We start from the raw sequence: 21543 nt of genomic DNA, 5'->3' as shown, positions 1-21543 counted from the left end.
TAAAATGTGTGAGAAATTTCAAGTCAGTCTTACTTTTATGCTAAAACTTTTTTTTTTTTGTAAAGCACACTTAATGTGTGAGAAATTTCAAGTCTTTGAGGCTCAAACTGTCACACACACACACACAACCCCCGCCTCTCCTCAGCACCACAAACAGTTTTCTCTTCTCACGACAACAACAAACCAGACAAGAGGAGCAAATCAATTGATATTCTTTTTTTTTTTTTATTAGTTTTTTTACATTTTGTACAATGTGAAAAAACGTAGACAAAAAAAGCAGACACTGAACTCACAGGAAGTGGCTAAAGACGGCCGTCACGTTAAAGTGTGCTGTACAGGTGCCGGGCATGCAGAAAATAAAGGGGGGGGGACAACAACAACAACAAAAAAAAAAAAAAGGTGATGTCAAACGGATAACGGGGAGCAGCTGTGAGAAACACGGTCATAACCCTCATCTTGCCTTCAAACCCAGAAAACCTTTGCATATTCTGCATTGCAGGAACTTGATTCTTTTTCTCCGGAGAAGTTGTTTTTTTTTAAAACTGGTCATCCAAACCGGGCGCCGTCCCATCCGTGGCGTGGCCGCGTGAGAAGGGAAGGAGGTGCGTACTTGTTCACATTGTGACGGGGCGGTAGAGGATGCGAGGCACTCGAGTGTTCCGAGGAGACGACGAAGAAAAAGAGAGCTCGTCACGTCAAAACTACGCACAAGCGAGTGAAGAAGAAAGAGTACAGACCGCCACCCTGCAATTGCACTTTTTTTTTTTTTTTTTCTCCAAACTCCTTTGAACTACGTGTTGTTTAACAACCTTTAATAGGAATTACAGTGAGACAACATCAACATCTGATGGCTGAGTACAGGTCCCTAAAGAACTTTCTTTTTCTTTATTAAATAGATGCGTACAAAAACAACGACAAAAAAAAAAAAAAAGGAGAAGGAGGATCCCACTAATGTGACGGAAGGGGGGGAGGGGGGGGTGGACGTCCAATCAGAGGCCAGATCTGAAGCGTGTGCATGTTTTGGGGGGAAAGAACCCCGTGGAACGCCTGGGAAATCACAGCTTGGCACGGAGACGTCGTCTTCCTCGTCCCACCGCTGGGGCTCGGACCCCATCCTGTTTAAAAGCCCCGTCCTCCTTTAAAGACGCCGCCCCCCCCCCCTTTAATGGTGCTCAACACCAGGCAGTCCAGAGTGACATAAATATGTATGTACAGGGAATAAGGCCACAGCTACAAAAAAAAAAGGGGGTAGGGGGGGGCGGTTAGTTCTCTCTCAATTATTGCATTCCTCTCAACGTACGAGTATTCCTTCTCTCCCGGCACACTTCCTCCGACACCATGTGACTCCCGGCGTGGAATGAGGACCCTGTGGCAACAAAGTGTGTATTGCACGCTCCCCTCGGACTTCACGCCTGCCCTGAGGCGCGCAGGACGACGCGTGGGAAATGATAATAAAGATGAAATCAAAGTTAAAAAGGGTGTGTGTGTGTGCTTCCTTCCTTCCTTCCTCCCCCCCTCCCGCCCCCCGTGTGGGTCTGGGCTACGTGGGCCTCAGGTTGGATCCCCCCGGGTTGACGGACTTCTGGGCGGCCTGCGCGGTCCCCAGGTGGTACCCCGGGTGCACCGGCTGGTACTGCGTGAGCGGCGGGCCGGGGTTGAGCAGGCCTACCTGGCAGCTGGCGGTGGGCCCCGCCCACTGAGGGGCGACGTAGGAGGCGGCGGCGGCGGCGGCGTAGCCGAACCCCTGGCCCACCGGGCCCAGGGAGCCCTTGCGGGGGCCGGAGGCGGGGTGCGCCGTGGTGGTGGTGGTGGTGCAGCAGGTGGTGCAGGTGGTGGCGGGGAGCGGCGGGCAGAGGTAGCCGGGGGCGGAGAACTTGCGGCCCATGTTGGCGGGGGGGGTGATCTGTGGTGACAAATTCTTTTAGTTGCCATGACAACGCATGCCCCGTCATTCAGTCCTGGAAACGGTGTGCATTGGGGGTGGTACCCGTACCGATGTTTTGGTGCAAAAAAGTATTTAGTCAGGCGGCGATTGTGCAAGTTCTCCCTCTTAAAATGATGACCGAGGTCTGTAATTTTCATCTTAGGTACACTTCAACTGTGTAAAGAATTTATTTGTAAATGATGGTGGAAAATTAGTATTTGGTCAACCATTCGAAGGAGGTTTCGGCTCCAAATCTCACGATACATGGCCCCGTTCATTCTTTCCTTAACACGGATCAGTCTTACTATCCTCTTTGCAGAAAAACAGCCCCAAAGCATGATGTCTCCACCCCCATGCTTCACAGTAGGTATGGTGTTCTCGGGATGCAACTCGGTATTCTTCTTCCTCCAAACACGACGAGTTGAGTTTATACCAAAAAGTTCTATTTTGGTTTCATCTGACCACATGACATTCTCCCAATCCTCTGCTGTATCATCCATGTATCCATTTTGGTATTATAGAATTTCGGGAAAATCTGGAATTTTTCCAGTTCACAAAATAACTTTGTTTTTTTGTCCTGATTAAGAGGAATGTTTTGACGGTGGAACAGTTGAAATGCATGGAAGGAGTAGTTTCCAGAAAAAAAGAGTGGAAATAAGGCTTGGGAAAAACGGGAATTCTGGAAAATCCTGGATTTATTTTGATCTTGGAAAAAAGGTAGTATACATTTTCAGGATAGTGGAATATGTTAAAGGTGGAATGGTTTGAATAGCTTGAAAAATGTGGAAATGGTGGAAGGTTGGAAAAATGGCCAATTCATTTTGAATGGGGAAATTGTCCCAGAAATCCTGGAATTCTGGAAATTTTTGGAATTTGTCAAAGGGAAAACCCACGATTCCGGAAATGGGCTGAACAGTTTGAATTGGATAAAAAAAAAATGTGGGAGTTGTGGAACTTTGAAAAATGTCCTATTGATTTTAATGGGAATTTCCCCAAAATCTGGGAATTTCGGGAAAAGCGGGAATTTTTTTGAAAATTGTAAAAAACAGCAACCTTTGCAGAAAAACAGCCCCAAAGCATGATGTTCCCACCCCCATGCTTCACAGTAGGTATGGTGTTCTCGGGATGCAACTCGGTATTCTTCTTCCTCCAAACATGACTGTGGAGAGGCGGAGCCGACAGCGGGACAGGGCAAAATGGTTGTCCTGATCAAGATGGCGGCCGGGAGGAGCGACACTGCAGCCATCAGCGTCAGGTGCGTACACAACACACCTGCGCTCAATCGTTACATCTTCGGCTGCAGCATAAAAAGGGCGAGGGAGGAGCAACCGGGGCAGAAGTAGGCGAGAAGACAACGGACAACAACGACCACGGGAGCGACCCTGAGCGAGATGAACCCCCGCAGAAGACGCAGCCACAGAAAAAGCCGGCGAGCTAGAAATTGGGGCGACCGACTGTCAAGACGAGATGTTTATTAAAATAATAAACTCGAGTCAAACCTGCTACGATGTGTCTTGTATCGATTGCCACAACCCACACCAAAATGGATACAGCAGAGGATTGGGAGGATGACATGTGGTCAGATGAAACCAAAATAGAACTTTTTTGGTATAAACTCAACTCGTCGTGTTTGGAGGAAGAAGAATACTGAGTTGCATCCCAAGAACACCATACCTACTGTGAAGCATGGGGGTGGAGACATCATGCTTTGGGGCTGTTTTTCTGCTAAGGGGACAGGACGATTGATCCGTGTTAAGGAAAGAATGAATGGGGCCATGTATCGTGAGATTTTGAGCCAAAACCTCCTTTGAATGGTTGACCAAATACTTATTTTCCACCTTAAAATACAAATAAATTCTTTAAAATTCCTAAAATGTGAATTCCTGGATTTTTTCCCCACATTCTGTCTCTCACAGTTGAAGTGTACCTATGATGAAAATTACAGACCTCTGTCATCATTTTAAGTGGGAGAACTTGCACAGTCGCTGGCCGACTTAATACTTCTTTGCCCCACTGTATTTCCATACTTTTCTACATAAAGGGGACCATAAAAAATGTCATTATTTGAACAAAGAGTTTTATAATTTTCATTTATAGGCCTACTGAAATGAGATTTTCTTATTTAAACGGGGACAGCAGGTCCATTCTATGTGTCATACTTCATCATTTCGCGATATTGCCATATTTTTGCTGAAAGGATTTAGTAGAGAACATCGACGATAAAGTTTGCAACTTTTGGTCGCTAATAAAAAAGCCTTGCCTGTACCGGAAGTAGCAGACGATGTGCGCGTGACGTCACGGGTAGTGGGGCTCCTCACATCTGAACATTGTTTACAATCATGGCCACCAGCAGCCAGAGCGATTCGGACCGAGAAAGCGACGATTTCCGCATTAATTTGAGCGAGGATGAAAGATTCGTGGATGAGGAAAGTGAGAGTGACGGACTAGAAAAAAATAAAATTAAAATAAAATTAAAAAGGCGAGGGCAGTGGGAGCGATTCAGATGTTATTAGACACATTTACTAGGATAATTCTGGAAAATGCCTTATCTGCTTATTGTGTTACTCGTGTTTTAGTGAGATTATATGGTCAATCAATCAATCAATGTTTACTTATATAGCCCTAAATCACTAGTGTCTCAAAGGGCTGCACAAACCACAGCACAAACCACAACACAAACCACCACGACATCCTCGGTAGGCCCACATAAGGGCAAGGAAAACTCACACCCAGTGGGACATCGGTGACAATGATGACCATGAGAACCTTGGAGAGGACGAAAGCAATATAGTATAGGCCGGTATAGCTCGGTTGGTAGAGCGGCCGTGTCAGCAACTTGAGGGTTGCAGGTTCGATTCCCGCTTCTGCCATCCTAGTCACTGCCGTTGTGTCCTTGGGCAAGACACTTTACCTATCGGCTCCCAGTGCCACCCACACTGGTTTAAAAATGTAACTTAGATATTGGGTTTCACTATGTAAAGCGCTTTGAGTCACTAGAGAAAAGCGCTATATAAATATAATTGACTTCACTTCACTTCACAATGGATGTCGAGCAGGTCTAACATGATACTGTGAAAGTTCAATCCATGTTGGATCCAACACAGCAGCGAGAGTCCCGTTCACAGCGGAGCCAGCAGGAAACCATCCCAAGCGGAGGGGGATCAGCAGCGCAGGGATGTCCCCAATTGGGGTCCTGTACAACCTGAAGGTCGGCCCCGCACCTTTCTTCAGCACTACTCGACGGGTGGTGGCGATGCCCTTCTCTGTCCTTCGCAAGGGACCCTCTTCGAAAAACACGATCTTTCGAAATGATCGCTGCATAATACACTGTACTTTGTGTATGTGGTCCAATCCAACCGTGTTTGCTTGACATCTCTGTTGCTTGACCGTCATCTTTCGGGAATGTAAACAATGAAACACCGGCTGTGTTTGTGTTGCTAACGGCGGCCGCAATACATCGCTTACAACCTACAGCTTTCTTCTTTGATGTCTCCATTGTTCATTGAACAAATTGCAAAAATTCAGCAACACAAGATGTCCAGAATACTGTGGAATTTCGCGATGAAAACAGGCTTATGTCTGGGAACAATGCTGGAACAAAATGTCCTCTACAATCCGTGACGTCACGCGCACGCGTCATCAAACCGAGACGTTTCAGCAGGATATTTCGGCGCAAAAATTAAAATTTCAATTTAGTAAACTCAAGCGGCCGTATTGTCATGTGTTGCAATATTATTATTTCATCATTGATATTAAAACTGTCAGACTGCGTGGTCGGTAGTAGTGGCTTTCAGTAGGCCTTTAGTCCTTAAATAAAATGTTGAACATACTAGACAACTTGTCTTTTAGTAGGAAGTAAACAAACAAAGGCTCCTAATTAGTCTGCAGTAACATATATCTATTATTTTGTACACTGTAAAAAATGGATTATTAATCTACTTGCTCATTTACTGTTAATTTTCAGTTTCAAGTGAAGTGAAGTGAATTATATTTATATAGCGCTTTTCTCTAGTGACTCAAAGCGCTTTACATAATGAAACCCAATATCTAAGTTACATTTAAACCAGTGTGGGTGGCACTGGGAGCAGGTGGGTAAAGTGTCTTGCCCAAGGACACAACGGCAGTGACTAGGATGGCGGAAGCGGGAATCGAACCTGCAACCCTCAAGTTGCTGGCACGGCCGCTCTACCAACCGAGCTATGCCGCCCCCATGTTTCAACATGTTCTATCTACACTTTTGTCGAAATGTAATAATAACTTATTCTTCTCTTCTTTAATACCACACATTAGTTTTGGGATGATACCACACATTTAGGTATCGATGCGATACCAAGTAGTTCCGGGATCATACATTGGTCATATTCAAAGTCCTTGGGTGTCCAGGGACGTATTTACTGACTTAATAAACATTATATCAATCAATGTTTACTTAGATAGCCCTAAATCACGAGTGTCTCAAAGGGCTGCAGTAGCCACGACGACATCCTGGGCTCAGATCCCACATCAGGGCAAGGAAAAACTCAACATGCCAATGAGAAACCTTGGCGGATACGCTCTTGTACTTGGTATCATTACAGTGGATGTCAGGTGTAGCTCCACCCATGGCGTTTGTTTACATTGTGACGCCGGTGAGTGTGTAATGGAGCATGTTCAGATATTCCTCCAGTGATAACGCTACTTGTAAGAAACATACTTTATTTGTCACCACGGAGGCTCTGTAACCACCGCCACACGGCGGCATCGAAAGGTGTTTAACATGAAAGTCGATGCTTCCCAATGTGTACCGTGACGGTGTTAGACATCTTTCAAAAAGGTAACCAAGCTTACATCATGTCCCAGAGCGGATTGTGCCCCCGTTTTGGGGCCCCTCTTGGCGTCTTTGGCAAATTTGTCCAGCTGCTGGTGCAGGTCGTCGGTAAACATGCCCTTGGACTTCTGCGCCTGAGAGGCGGCGGAGGCGAGTCCGCTGGCTTGAGTCAGGGACGCCGAGTGGTTCTGGTAGGGTCCCGAGCCGTTTGTGGACGAGGTCCCGCTCGCTACTTGGGAGGGCACAGAGAGGAGAGAGGAGAGCAGTGAATGGGTGCTGGTTGCAGGCATGTGATTTCAAGACAAGAGTGTGGGGGGGGGGGCCTGGTGGAAGGATGAGGGCGGCAACCTGCTTTTTCAGCACTTGAACATGCAAAAAATTGCACCAAAAAAAGAGCAGCACTTAAAGATGTTTTAGTGTTTAAAGAATTGAAAAATGATTAGAATGATTAGCCCATTCATCCAAATGAATCACTAGGTCTGTTTCAGTCACTACAGTATTTAATACTTGTGTTCACATCCACAGGAACAAAATGGGTTAGCCTACTCTATACACAGTATTTGCAACCTTACTAGTGTTTACTTCACAGCCACAGATGGTTAATCTACTTATTGATATTATTTACACATTACTTTGTCTGTATCAGTCACCATGTTATTTGGTCATGACAGTAATTACAACTTGTGTTCACATCCACAGGAACAACCTGGGTTAGCCTACTCTATACAGTATTTGTGACCTTGCTAGTGTTCACTTCACAGCCATAGATGGTTCATAAACTTATTGACATTATTTACACATTACTTTGTTTCAGTCACTATGTTATTTGGTCACTACAGTAATTACAACTTGTGTTCACATCCACAGGAACCACATGGGTTAGCCTAGTCTACACATTTATTTACAACCTTACTAGTGTGCACTTCACAGCCACAGATGTTTCATGTATTTATTGATATTATTTACACATTACTTTGTTTCAGTCACTATGTTATTTAGTCACTACAGTATCTACAACTTGTGTTCACATCCACAGGAACCACATGGGTTAGCCTACTCTATACAGTATTTACAACCTTTCTAGTGTTCACTTCACAGCCACAGATGGTTCATCTACTTATTGACATTATTTACACATTACTTTGTTTCAGTCACTATGTTATTTGGTCACTACAGTAATTACAACTTGTGTTCACATCCACAGGAACCACATGGGTTAGCCTAGTCTACACATTTATTTACAACCTTACTAGTGTTCACTTCACAGCCACAGATGTTTCATCTATTTATTGATATTATTTACACATTACTTTGTTTCAGTCACTATGTTTTTTAGTCACAACAGTAATTACAACTTGTGTTCACATCCACAGGAACCACATGGGTTAGCCTATTCTATACAGTATTTACAACCTTTCTAGTGTACACAGCCACAGATGGTTCATTTATTTATAGACATTATTTACACATTACTTTGGCGTTTTTCCTTTGATGGCTGTGACATGAGCCTTCCTGGCCAATTTCTGAGCAGCATGCATTTTCATTTTTGGTTCTGTTATAGTGGATTCTGCCTTGGAATTTATAGCCAATTACTGTCTCTTTGACTCCCTCTCCACTTCTAACTGCTCCAAATGCAAAAATCATAAATAGTACAAACAAACAAGTTATTCTATTACGTAACTTCTAGTAGCCATTTGTGATTTACAGCATGAAATAACAAATATCTTCTTTATGTTTCAAAATGATTCAACTATTCAATGTCAAAACAGTAGAAATAGTGAACAGAATGTCAGCTACTGACTTGTTGTGAAACAGCAATGAAAATGAAATGTAGCATTTAGACAGCCTATACTTTAGCAAACATGTCTGCCACAACCATGTGTTCTTAAATGTGTATTCCACCTCTTAGTTTTGATTTGTGCTTACATGGTATAAACAAGTCAAAAGAATGTTTAATCCAGACACATACATTCGTCCAAGTAGACACATGGTGGGTTCCCTGGACGTGGTTTACATGGCTAAAAGAAACATCTAAGGAAAAGAATCCCTCTGCCATCTTCCACCAGTTGTTTTAATAAATAAATCGCCCGCTTGAATGTTGTATTACTCTTCTCTTCTCTGACTCTCTCGTCATCATTTGGGATATCATGTTGTGATTTCACTTCCTGGTTCCATGACCCGCCCTATCTTGCCTCTGATTGGCCTGTCCCTAATGTTTTGCCCTAATCTTAACCAATGGTGACTCATCATAGTAAACAAAAAACAGTCATGGATGATCTTATACGTAAACCAACCAATCATTATTGATGTTTCCCGTGGAGTTTCTTCGCTATCGTTTTTAATGGAAAACCGTATTTTTGTTGGCAGGTCTGGCAAAGAGACTAATCTATATTTGAACACACATTGTAGGTTGGAAAAAACGAAGACAAACTGAATTTTTATTGTTATATTTTTACGGATATGTTTTCTAAATATAGAGAAAAACTGAATTTTTATTGATATATTCCTATGGATATGATTTCCGACTACAGAAAAACCCTGAATTTTTATTTTTATATTTTTACTAAGATTATTTCCGACTATAGAGAAAAACTGATTTTTTTATTGTTATATTTTTACAGAGATTATTTACGACTAAAGTGAAAAACTGTATTTTTATATTTTTACGGAGATATCAGATTATAGAAAAAAACCTTAATTTTTACTTTTATATTTTTATGGAGATGATATCTGACTATAGAGAAAAACATATTTTTTATTGTTATATTTTAACTAAGATGATTTCCGACTATAGAGAAAACCTGAATTTTTATTTATATATTTTTACGGAGATGATATCAGACTATAAGGAAAAACTGAATTTTTATTGTTATATTTTTACGGAGATGATTTCCAACTATAGAGAAAAACTGTATTTTTATATTTTAACGGAGAAGATATCCGACTATAAAAAAAACATTTTGATTGATTGATTGAAACTTTTATTAGTAGATTGCAAAGTTCAGTAAATATTCCGTACAATTGACCACTAAATCGTAACACCCGAATAAGTTTTTCAACTTGTTTAAGTCGGGGTCCACATTAATTTGTATTGTTAGAATTTTACGGAGATGATTTCCAACTATAGAGAAAAACAAAATTTTTATTGTTTTATTTTGATGGAGATGATTTCCGACTACAGAGAAAAACTGAATTTTTATTGTTGTATTTTTATGGATATGATTTCCGACTAAAGAAATAAATTGAATTTTTATTGTAATATTTTTAAGGAGATGATTTAGGGAAAAACTGATTTTTTTATTGATATATTTTTACGGTGATAATTTCCGACTATAGAAAAAAACTTAATTGCTATTGTTACATTTTTACGGAGAAGATTTCCGACTATAAAGAAAAACTTCATTTTTAATGTTATATTTTTATGGAGATCAATTCCGACTATAGAACAAAACTGAATTGCTATTGTTATAATTTTACGGAAATGATTTCCGACTAAAAAGAAAAACTGAATTGCTTTAGTTATATTTTTACGGAGATGATTTCCGACTATAGAGAAAAACAGAATTGTTATTGTTTTATTTTTACGAAAATGATTTCCGACTATCGAGAAAAACAAAATTTTTATTGTTATATTTTTATGGAGATGATTTCCGACTATAGAGGAAAACCCGAATTTGTATTGTTATATTTCTACGAAGATGATTTCTGACTATATAGAAAAATTTAATTTTTATAGTTTTATTTTTATGGAGATGATTTCCGACTACAGAGAAAAACGGAATTTTTATTGTTGTATTTTTACGAAGATGATTTCCGACTATAGAGAAAAACTGAATTTTTATTGTTATATTTTTACGGAGATGATTTCGACAACAGGCAAAAACTAAATTTTTATTGTTATATTTTTACGGAGATGATTTCCGACTATAGAGAAAAACTGAATTTTTATTGTTTTATTAATACGAAAATGATTTCCGACTATCGAGAAAAACTAAATTTTTATTATATTTTTACGGAAATGATTTCCGACAATAGAGAAAAACAGAATTGTTATTGTTTTATTTTTACGAAAATGATTTCCGACTATCGAGAAAAACTCAATTTTTATTGTTATATTTTTATGGAGATGATTTCCGACTATAGAGGAAAACCCGAATTTGTATTGTTATATTTCTACGGAGATGATTTCTGACTATATAGAAAAATTTAATTTTTATAGTTTTATTTTTATGGAGATGATTTCCGACTACAGAGAAAAACGGAATTTTTATTGTTGTATTTTTACGAAGATGATTTCCAACTATAGAGAAAAACTGAATTGTTATTGTTATATTTTTACGGAGATGATTTCGACAACAGGCAAAAACTAAATTTTTATTGTTATATTTTTACGGAGATGATTTCCGACTATAGAGAAAAACTGAATTTTTATTCTTTTATTAATACGAAAATGATTTCCGACTATCGAGAAAAACTAAATTTTTATTGTTATATTTTTACGGAGATGATTTCCGACTATAGAGGAAAACCAGAATTTGTATTGTTATATTTCTACGGAGATGATTTCTGACTATAAAGAAAAATTAAATTTTTATAGTTTTATTTTTATGGAGATGATTTCTGACTACAGAGAAAAACTGAATTTTTATTGTTGTATTTTTACGAAGATGATTTCCGACTATAGAGAAAAACTGAATTTTTATTGTAATATTTTTACGGAGAATATTTCCGACAATAGAAAAAAACTGAATTCCTATAGTTATATTTTTACGGAGATGATTTCTGACTATAGAGAAAAACAGAATTGTTATTGTTTTATTTTTACGAAAATGATTTCCGACTATCGAGAAAAACCCGAATTTGTATTGTTATATTTCTCCGGAGATGATTTCTGACTATATAGAAAAATTTATTTTTTATAGTTTTATTTTTATGGAGATGATTTCCGACTACAGAGAAAAACTGAATTTTTATTGTTGTATTTTTATGGATGTGATTTCCGACTAAAGAGAAAAACTGATTTTTTATTGTAATATTTTTACGGAGAATATTTCCGACAATAGAAAAAAACTGAATTCCTATAGTTATATTTTTACGGAGATGATTTCCGACTAGAGAGAAAAACAGAATTTTTATTGTTTTATTTTTAAGAAAATTATTTCCGACTATCGAGAAAAACTCAATTTTTATTGTTATATTTTTACGGAGATGATTTCCGACTATAGAGGAAAACCAGAATTTGTATTGTTATATTTCTACGGAGATGATTTCTGACTATAAAGAAAAACTACATTTTTATAGTTTTATTTTTATGGAGATGATTTCTGACTACAGAGAAAAACTGAATTTTCATTGTTGTATTTTTAGGGATATGATTTCCGACTAGAAAAAAACTGAATTGCTATTGTTGAGTTTGAGTTGAGTTTGAGTTTATTTCGAACATGCAAGCATACAACATGATACATCACAATTTCCAGTTTCTCTTTCCAACATGTTCGAAAAGGAGGAGGAAGAAGCAGAGCTTATTTAATCCTACCCCTTTTCTTTACATAACAGTTGCTAAAACTTTTGTTCACTTCCTGTTCTCAATGTATTCACAATGTATACTCCATAAGTAATAAGTAATCACAATACAAATAAATAAATAAATAATTGCTTAAATTTTAATCCATACGATGAGATAAATCAGATTACTTTGAAAATGAATGTGTGAGTAAAATCAGAATGTTTATCATGGTTCTTCATTTTTGTACTTTGTTAACACTTCCAGTTTGAAGAGTTTCTTGAAATGGATCATATTAGTACATTGTTTGATTGCTTTGCTTAATCCATTCCATAATTTAATTCCACATACTGATATACTGAAGGTTTTAAGTGTTGTACGTGCGTACAAATGTTTTAAATTACATTTTTCTCTAAGATTATATTTCTCTTCTTTTGTTGAGAAGAATTGTTGTATATTCTTGGGAAGCAGGTTATAGTTTGCTTTGTGTATAATCTTAGCTGTTTGCAATTCCACTATGTCGTGGAATTTCAGTATCTTTGATTCAATAAATAAAGGGTTTGTATGTTCTCTATATCCAACATTATGTATTATTCTAACTGATCTTTTTTGTAACACTGTTAGTGAATGAAGTGTACTTTTGTAATTATTTCCCCATATTTCTACACAGTAACTCAGATATGGTAACACTAGTGAGCAGTAGAGAATATAAAGTGATTTTTGGTCTAGAAAATATTTGGCTTTATTCATTATTGATGTATTTCTTGCAACTTTATGTTGTATATTTTTTACATGAGATTTCCAGTTCAATTTATCATCAATCATTATACCTAGAAATTTGGTTTCATTTACTCTTTCAATTTCTATTCCGTCTATTTGTATTTGTGTTTGACTTTCTTTTCTACTGTTACCAAATAGCATTATTTTAGTTTTACTGAGATTCAATGATAGTCTGTTTTTGTCAAACCATTTTTTTAATTTGTTCATTTCTTCTGTTATTATTTGTATTATCCACTGTGTGTTCTCTCCTGAACAAAAGGCTGTTGTATCATCCGCAAATAATACTAACTTTAAATCTCTTGTAACTTTACAAATGTCATTTATATAGAGATTGAATAATTTAGGTCCCAGTATTGATCCCTGAGGTACACCACAGGAAATATTTAGCATTGTAGAAGTATGTTCGCCTAGCTTCACGTATTGTTTCCTGTTCGTTAGATAACTTCTTATCCAATTTAAGACTAACCCTCTGATGCCATATCGTTCCAGTTTTTTTATTAAAATATTGTGATTAATTGTGTCAAATGCTTTAGTTAGATCCATAAACACTGCTGCCGCACATTTTTTATTATCTATTGCATTGGTAATTTCTTCTGTGATTTCAATTAAAGCCATTGAAGTTGAAACATTAGCTCTGTATCCATATTGGTTCTCTTCGAGTATTCTATATTTAATTATGAAACTCTCTAATCTGTTATTGAACAGTTTTTCAATGATTTTAGAAAATTGTGGAAGTAAAGAAACAGGTCTATAATTTGTAAATAGATGTTTATCACCAGTCTTATAAATTGGTGCAACTTTAGCTATTTTCATTTTGTTTGGAAATGTACCTGTTTGAAATGATAGGTTACTAATATACATTAATGGTCCTGAGATCTCATCAATCACCTTTTTTATCGTATCCATATCAATTCCATTACAATCAGTTGAAGTCTTTGATTTACATTTTTTCACAATTTTAACTATTTCCTCCTGTGTCACATTACTGAGGAACATGGAGTTGGGATTTCGCTCTATGGTATCATAATAGTCCTCAATTGAAACTGGGTCTGGAATCCTTTCTTCCAATTTTGGTCCAATATTTACAAAGTAGTTATTAAAGCTTTCAACTACTTCCTTTATGTTGTCATTATGTTTATTTCTGTCTAAGAAGTAATGGGGGTAATCCCTCTTAGTGCCATTTTTAATAATGCTATTGAGAATGCCCCATGTTGCTCTCATATTATTTTTGTTCCTGTCCAATAATTCACTGTAATATTCTTTTCTACATGATCGTAGTATGTTTGTTAACTTGTTTTTATACTTTTTGTACTTGTACTTGTTATACTTTTACGGAAATGATTTCCGACCAAAGAGAAAAACTGAATTGCTATTGTTATATTTTTACAGAGATCAATTCCGACTATCGAGAAAAACTGAATTTTTATTGTCATATTTTTACGGAGATGATTTCCGACTATAGGGAAAAACTGAATCTTTATTGTTGTATTTTTACTGAGATGATTTCCAACTATAGAGGGAAAAAATACACTCACTCACCTAGTGGTTAAGTGTGTCCGCCCTGAAATTGGGTAGGTTGTGAGTTTAAACCCCAACCTAGTCATACCAAAACCTATAAAAATGGGAGCCATTACCTCCCTGCTTGGCACTCAGCATTAAGGGTTGGAATTGGGGGTTAAATCAGCAAAAATGATTCCCGGGCGTGCCCCCCGCTGCTGCCCACTGCTCCCCTCACCTCCCAGAGGGTGATCAAGGGTGGTGGGTCAAATGCAGAGAATAACGTCGCCACACCTACTGTGTGTGTGTGTGTGTGTGTGTGTGTGTGTGTGTGTGTGAGACAATCATTGGTACTTTAACATGGCTGTAGTTGAGAGGTGTGTCCTACCTGTGGAGCAAGCGCTGCTGAGACTGGGCAAGGATGGAGAGGGTCTGAGCGTTTGTACAGGGGACCCCACTCCTGCCTGGGGGGCCACTATTGCCGTGGGTGGTGTGCATTGTTTCAGGGGATGCTTGGAACCGGTGGGACTGTGAGCTGAGGGGGGACATCCTGAAGACATGAGAAGATCGTGTATTGGTGACTGCTCATGTGGAGTCGAGGTGTTCTTTTCCTACCGGAGCAGACGGGGCTGGGTTGTCCACTGCTGCGGGGAGACTTGTGGCTTTTGCTCTTAAGCCTACGTCGACCCCCGGCCATAGCCACGGCGAAAGAATGGGCAGAAGGTGAAGCTTTTTTCCTGTGCTGGGTGTAGGCCGCTTCAATTTCCTCTTTTTGACGGGACAGCAGAGCCTGAATCTCCAGCATGTGTCTAGAAAAAAGCAGGAGTCATAAATGAGTGACGCTCAGCGCCAAACAGACATGGGGACGGTCGGGATCGCCTACATTTCTTTGAGATGACCGATTTGTTTCTTCAGAGCTTCGTCCATCGATTCGTCTTCGTTGTCGCTGCTGTAGGGGGTGTGTGCGTCGTGAGGGTCACTGGCTGAGGGCCCGTTTGGCACACTGGAACCGTGTGTGGGGCTTGAGCCTTCAGTTGATGTCACTGAAGAAATGAATTGTTCATCAGGATCATTTATTAAATAGACCTGCATTTACTTCAATAAATAACGTATTTTCTGCACTATAAGGCGTACCCAAAAACCTCAACTTTGACAGTGCGCCTTATAATCCGGTGCGCCTTATATATGGACCCATATTGAGCCACAACAGGTCTCACAACTACGGTAAGCAGCCACCGACTTCATTTTCCCCCGTAGAAGAAGAAGTGCGCGGTGCATGCTGGGATATATGACTGAGGGAGCCGTGCCGTTTCTGTGTGTTTATGTGAAGACCCCAAAATGGCTCCTATTAAGAGACACGCTTACGACGCAGAGTTGAAACTCAAGGCGATCAGTCACACAGTAGAACACGGGAATGGAGCGGCAGCGAGAGAATTTAACATTAACATGTTGGATGACGTATTCGCCCAACTGTTTGATTCGAACACTGAAGAAGAACAATTTGAGGGATTCGTGGATGAGGAATAACTTCATCAATTGGGAACAGGTGGGTGCCATGATTGGGTATAAAAACAGCTTCCCAAAAAACGCTCAGTCTTTCACAAGAAAGGATGGGGCGAGGTACACCCCTTTGTCCACAACTGCGTGAGCAAATACTCAAAAAGTTTAAGAACAACGTTTCTCAAAACCGCAACTGCAAGAAATTTAGGGATTTCAACATCTACGATCCATAATACCATCAAAAGGTTCAGAGAATCTGGAAAAATCACTCCACGTAAGCGGCATGGCCGGAAACCAACATTGAATGACCGTGACCTTCGATCCCTCAGACGGCACTGTATCAAAAACCGACATCAATCTCTAAAAGGATATCACCACATGGGCTCAGGAACACTTCTGAAAACCACTGTCACTAAATACAGTTCGTCGCTACATCTGTAAGCGCAAGTTAAAACTCCACTATGCAAAGCGAAAACCATTTATCAACAACATCCAGAAACGCTGCTGGCTTCTCTGGGCCCGAGATCATCCAAGATGGACTGATGCAAAGTGGAAAAGTGTTCTTTGGTCTGACGAGTCCACATTTCAAATTGTTTTTGGAAATATTCGACATCGTGTCATCCGGACCAAAGGGGAAGCGAACCATCCAGACTGTTATCGACGCCAATTTCAAAAGCCAGCATCTGTGATGGTATGGGGTTGCATTAATGCCCAAGGCATGGGTAACTTACACATCTGTGAAGGCACCATTAATGCTGAAATGTACATACAGGTTTTGGAACAACATACGCTGCCATCTAAGCGCTGTCTTTTTCATGGACGCCCCTGCTTATTTCAGCAAGACGATGCCAAGCCACATTCAGCACGTGTTACAACAGCGTGGCTTCGTAAAAAAAGAGTGCGGGTACTTTCCAGGCCTGCCTGCAGTCCAGACCTGTCTCCCATCGAAAATGTGTGGCGCATTATGAAGTATAAAATACGACAGCTCTACTTAAAACAAGAATGGGAAAGAATTCCACTTTCAAAGCTTCAACAATTAATTTCCTCAGTTCCCAAACGTTTATTAAGGGTTGTTAAAAGAAAAGGTGATGTAACACAGTGGGTAACATGCCTTTTCCCAACTACTTTGGCACGTGTTACAGCCATGAAATTCGAAGTTAATTATTATTTGCAAAAAAAAAAATAAAGTTTATGAGTTTGAACATCAAATATCTTGTCTTTGTGGTGCATTCAACTGAATATGGGTTGAAAAGGATTTGCAAATCATTGTATTCTGTTTATATTTACATCTAACACAATTTCCCAACTCACATGGAAACAGGGTTTGTAGAAGCACTTATAAACTCGGGCCCAGTGAACCTTTTACACACCTGTGACTGAAAAGCGTCCCACTTTGGAGGCGGGCGCTTGTCTTGGCGTAGCATTGGCGCTGGTGGACACCTGGAAGCGACCTATCGCTATGGTGGGTGGCTGACCGGCTGCGTTCCTGTTGTCTGTTTCGCACAGCTTGGCGGGCAGAGTGGACAGGCGGTGGATGGTGCTTTCGGGGCTTGACGGGGAGGAGGAAGAGGAGCGAGAAGAGGAGGAGGAGGAGGTAGAAGAGGGCGTGATGGAGGAAGAGGAGGCAATGTTGGCCGGATCTGGAACGCCGCTGGACGCCCCCTCGGTAGCAACGGACACCTGCAGAGGAGAGACCGTGGAATTCTAATGAGCTGTTTTAATATTGGAAATAATCTCATCTTCGAACACTGAACCTACTTGGAAACGGCCGAGAGTGAAACCGGCAGCTGGAGGCTGGACTTTGTTGCCAGTCAGAACCGTCTCCGGGCTCAGAGCACTCCTCAACGGGGCATTTAAATTGCCCAGAGGTTGCTGAGACTGTGGAGACAAACATGGGAGGGTAACATGTCACAAATTAACTCATCTAAAAGTATTACTTAGGATGGAAGAGCTCACCTGGTTTGGTCCAGGGAATGGGGGTAAAGTGTCAGAGGGCACAGTAGCAGCTTGGTCAAAACCAGTAGGTAAAGTCTAAAAATACATAAAAAGGTGTTCTATCTATATCCATCACTTATTATTATAGTAACACAAGCATGTACTGTATTTTCCGGACCATAGGGCGCACTGCCGATGAATAGTCTATTTTCAAATCTTTTTTCATATATAAGGCGCACCCAATTATAGGGCGCATTAAAGGAGTCATATATCTATATATTTTTTTATATATATAAAAGAAGTCCTTGTGGCCTACATAACATGTAGGTTATTTGGTCAAAATGTTGCATGGATGATGTTTTGCAGACCATCTTCAAGGCGCTTTCTGAAAGTGGCTACCGAAATTTCGCCGTGGCTCACCTTCGACAGCGTCTTCGCTCTTTAATATTTGTTGTAGCGGTGTAGCGTGCAAGGACAAAATGGAGCTAACTGTTTTAATAACATTCAGACTTGACTTCAATCAATAACGGAGCAGCATCTCCTCATCCGGAAACAACAAGGTGTCTGTCTCGTGGAAAAAGCATCCGACCGGAACTCTCTAATAACTGAAGCTCCTTGGGTAAATAATGTAAACTCACCACACCGGTATGTTTTAGTGCTTTCATGGCACTGATAAATATAAGTAAGAACTAGGGATTTCCGATAATATCGGCCGATAAATGCTTTAAAAGGTGATATCGGAACTTATCGGTTTCAAAATTATCGGTTTTCGGCCCAGTCACATAATCAATCCATCCATTTTCTACCGCTTATTCCCTTTCGGGGTTGCGGGGGGCGCTGGCGCCTATCTCAGCTACAATCGGGCGGCAGTCACATAATATCTACGGCTTTTCACTCACACAAGTGATTACAAGGCATACTTGGTCAACAACCACACAGGTCACACTGAGGGTGGCCGTATAAACAACTTAAACACTGTCACAAATATGCGCCACACTGTGAAGCCACACCAAACAAGAATGACAAACACATTTCGGGAGAACATCCACACCGTAACACAACAGAACAAATACCCAGAACGCCTTGCAGCACTAACTCTTCCGGGATGCTCCAATATACACCCCCCGACCCCTTCAACCACAACCCCGCACTTTCTTAGAATTAGTGAAAGCCAAAGTAAGTATAGTATTTCCCATAGTTGTAGTGGGCCTTAGGATTATCTCAGGGAGAGAGTGTCCCAAATTCCAAGCTGCTGTTTTGAGGCACGTTAAAAAAAATTATGCACTTTGTGACTTCAATAATAAATAAGGCAGTGCAATGTTGGCATTTTTTTCCATAACTTGAGTTGATTCATTTTGGAAAAACATGTTACATTGTTTAATGCATCCAGCGGGGCATCACGACAAAACGAGGCATAATAATGTGTTCATTCCACAACTGTATATATCGGTTGATATCGGAATCGGTAATTACAAGTTGGGCAACATCGGAATATCGGCAAAAAAGCCACTATCGGACATCTCTAGTAAGAACTCTACACTCCTTTATATTAGAAATGGCAACAGCGGAGGATAAATGTCCCATAACAAAAAGATAGAGAAAAAGAAGCTTATTGACTACAAAGGCGGACACATCATTTTTCAGGACTTATGCAGATCCCAAATACAGATCAGCAAGTACCAGAAGGTAAGAAAAGTTGCTTTTGCATAATTGTGCGAAACTTTTCAGCGTCGTGTGTAATGTTCTATATTTTCAATGGAACATTTAAAACGTTGGTGTTGTTTACTTGAGTCTTATTGCCATCATAGTGCAGTCTACACCTATCATGTTTAACTGCCATCTGCCAGTCACACTTCTCATTACACCGTATACCAAAAAAAAATTGCTTCGAGGTCGGTAAGCAAAAACCAGAATTATTCCCCACATTAGGCGCGCCGGTTTATAAGACGCACTGTCGAGTTTTCAGGGGAAAAAAGTGTTTTGAGTTAAAGTACCAATGACTGTCACACACACAACGTGTGGTGAAATTTGTCCTTGATCACCCCCTGGGAGGCGAGGGGAGCGGTCGGCAGCAGTGGTGCCGCGCTCGGGAGTCATTTTTGGTGATTTAACCCCCAATTCCAACCCTTAATGCTGTGTGCCAAGCAGGGAGGTAATGGGTCACATTTTTATAGTCTTTGGTATGACTCACGACCTACCCATCTCAGGGTGGACACTCTAACCACTAGGCCACTGAGTAGCTAGCCTTACAAAGTCCGGAAAATACGGTAAGTGACTTGATGGATTATTGTCGAGACTTTTTCTTCACAAACCTGTGCCCTCGGCTTGGTTGGAGGGGTTTGAGCGTGGCCTGCGGGTGTTAACCCCTGTCCTGGCGTGGTCGTAGACAGTGGCGTGACACCCTGCACCCCGGATGTGAGCGGGAGGTTGGAGGGAGGGACCAGAGCAAGTCCAGGTGGAGGAGAAGAAGTCCCAGTGGGAGGCGAGGAGGTCCCAGTGTTCTGGCCAGGATCCATTGACGCAGAGGACGCTCCGCTCTGGTCTTTAAAGAGTGATCGGAGCTTCTTGTCAAGGGCTTGGATGTCATCTCTGCCTGCAGTTTTGGTCTGAAAATCCGATCCTTCCGCCTCTCCTGACTGGGCTTGGTTCTGACCCTGTGGGGTTGTGTGCTGGGATGCGTGGGTGGATGAAGTCATGGATTGAGAAGATGTAGCAGCGCTAAAGGTTTGGGGCTCGGAAACCGGGGCCGAGCCCGGAGTCCCGCTCAACTGTGGTGCGGGTGCTATGGGGACGGAGGTGGAGGAGGCGGGGAGAGCAGCAGGGGAGGCGATCTGTGACAGGGTGGTTTCGTGGGAAGAATGCCTCGGTGGAGTGGGATCACTGCTGACAGGAGCTGGGGTTTGGGACTGAGATGACACAGCTGGTGGGGGAGAAAGCCTCCCGTTAGCGGGAGGTGGCTGAGGCGCAGTGGAGATGACAGCTGGGAAATTAGAACTAGTGGTGGAGGGCACCGCTTCAGGAGGGGCCACAGCACTCTGTGTGTTTGGAACAGGTCCGGCCTCATTGGACGAGACCGTGCCGGTGTCTTGATCGGCACTCGTAGGATCAATTTTGGCACTGCCTTGTTCGGCGTGATCCGACCTCATTTTGTTAAAAGCTTGCTGCAGGATCCCAGGTGGAGCGGACAGAGAAAGGCCCAATGTCATCGAGGCTCCTAGAATGAGTATTACTTTGTTAAAATGTGAGATAACTATTAGCTTCAATTCAAATCTGGCAAAAAGTGGGAATTCACTTTGGCATATTGATAAAGATACGCCCTTGCTGCAGTACATGTAACCTATCCAGTCACTACTACGATATTTTGATTTTCTCAAAATCATTTGTCATATTGTTTATGAAGTCAGGAAATAGGCCCTGAACACATGAAAACTTTGAATGTGACCAATGCATGATCCTGTAACTACTAAATATTGGATTGAGACCAGAATTTGTGGTATCACCCAAAGTTAATGTAAAGTATCCAAACAACAGAAGAATACGTGCTTATGACATTTTACACAAAAGTAGGTAAAACTCGTTAAAAGAGAAAGTAAGCAG

General features: G+C 40.7%; 1 protein-coding gene across 4 annotated transcripts in view; it reads right to left on the bottom strand.

The window, feature by feature from the left end:
- Positions 1–526: 526 nt before the first annotated feature.
- LOC133549078 (serine/threonine-protein kinase WNK1-like) overlaps positions 527–21543 on the bottom strand; it is a 106796-nt gene continuing 85779 nt past the window's right edge. For 3 of the 4 annotated variants that reach the window (XM_061894185.1, XM_061894188.1, XM_061894186.1), the window contains 9 exons: positions 20259–21160; positions 17968–18042; positions 17770–17889; positions 17382–17691; positions 15395–15554; positions 15127–15320; positions 14900–15061; positions 6752–6963; positions 527–1903 (listed from right to left, as the gene is read on the bottom strand). In XM_061894185.1, the coding sequence (XP_061750169.1) occupies positions 1541–1903; positions 6752–6963; positions 14900–15061; positions 15127–15320; positions 15395–15554; positions 17382–17691; positions 17770–17889; positions 17968–18042; positions 20259–21160 (2498 nt within the window). In that variant the 3' untranslated portion in view covers positions 527–1540. The remainder of the gene's footprint in view (positions 1904–6751; positions 6964–14899; positions 15062–15126; positions 15321–15394; positions 15555–17381; positions 17692–17769; positions 17890–17967; positions 18043–20258; positions 21161–21543) is intronic. The other variant, XM_061894187.1, reaches the window with a different exon arrangement.

Source organism: Nerophis ophidion, linkage group LG03 (assembly GCF_033978795.1).
Source record: "Nerophis ophidion isolate RoL-2023_Sa linkage group LG03, RoL_Noph_v1.0, whole genome shotgun sequence".
NCBI lineage: Eukaryota > Metazoa > Chordata > Actinopteri > Syngnathiformes > Syngnathidae > Nerophis > Nerophis ophidion.
The sequence above is the reverse complement of the archived record's forward strand: the minus strand, read 5'-3'. Positions and strand labels throughout refer to the sequence as shown.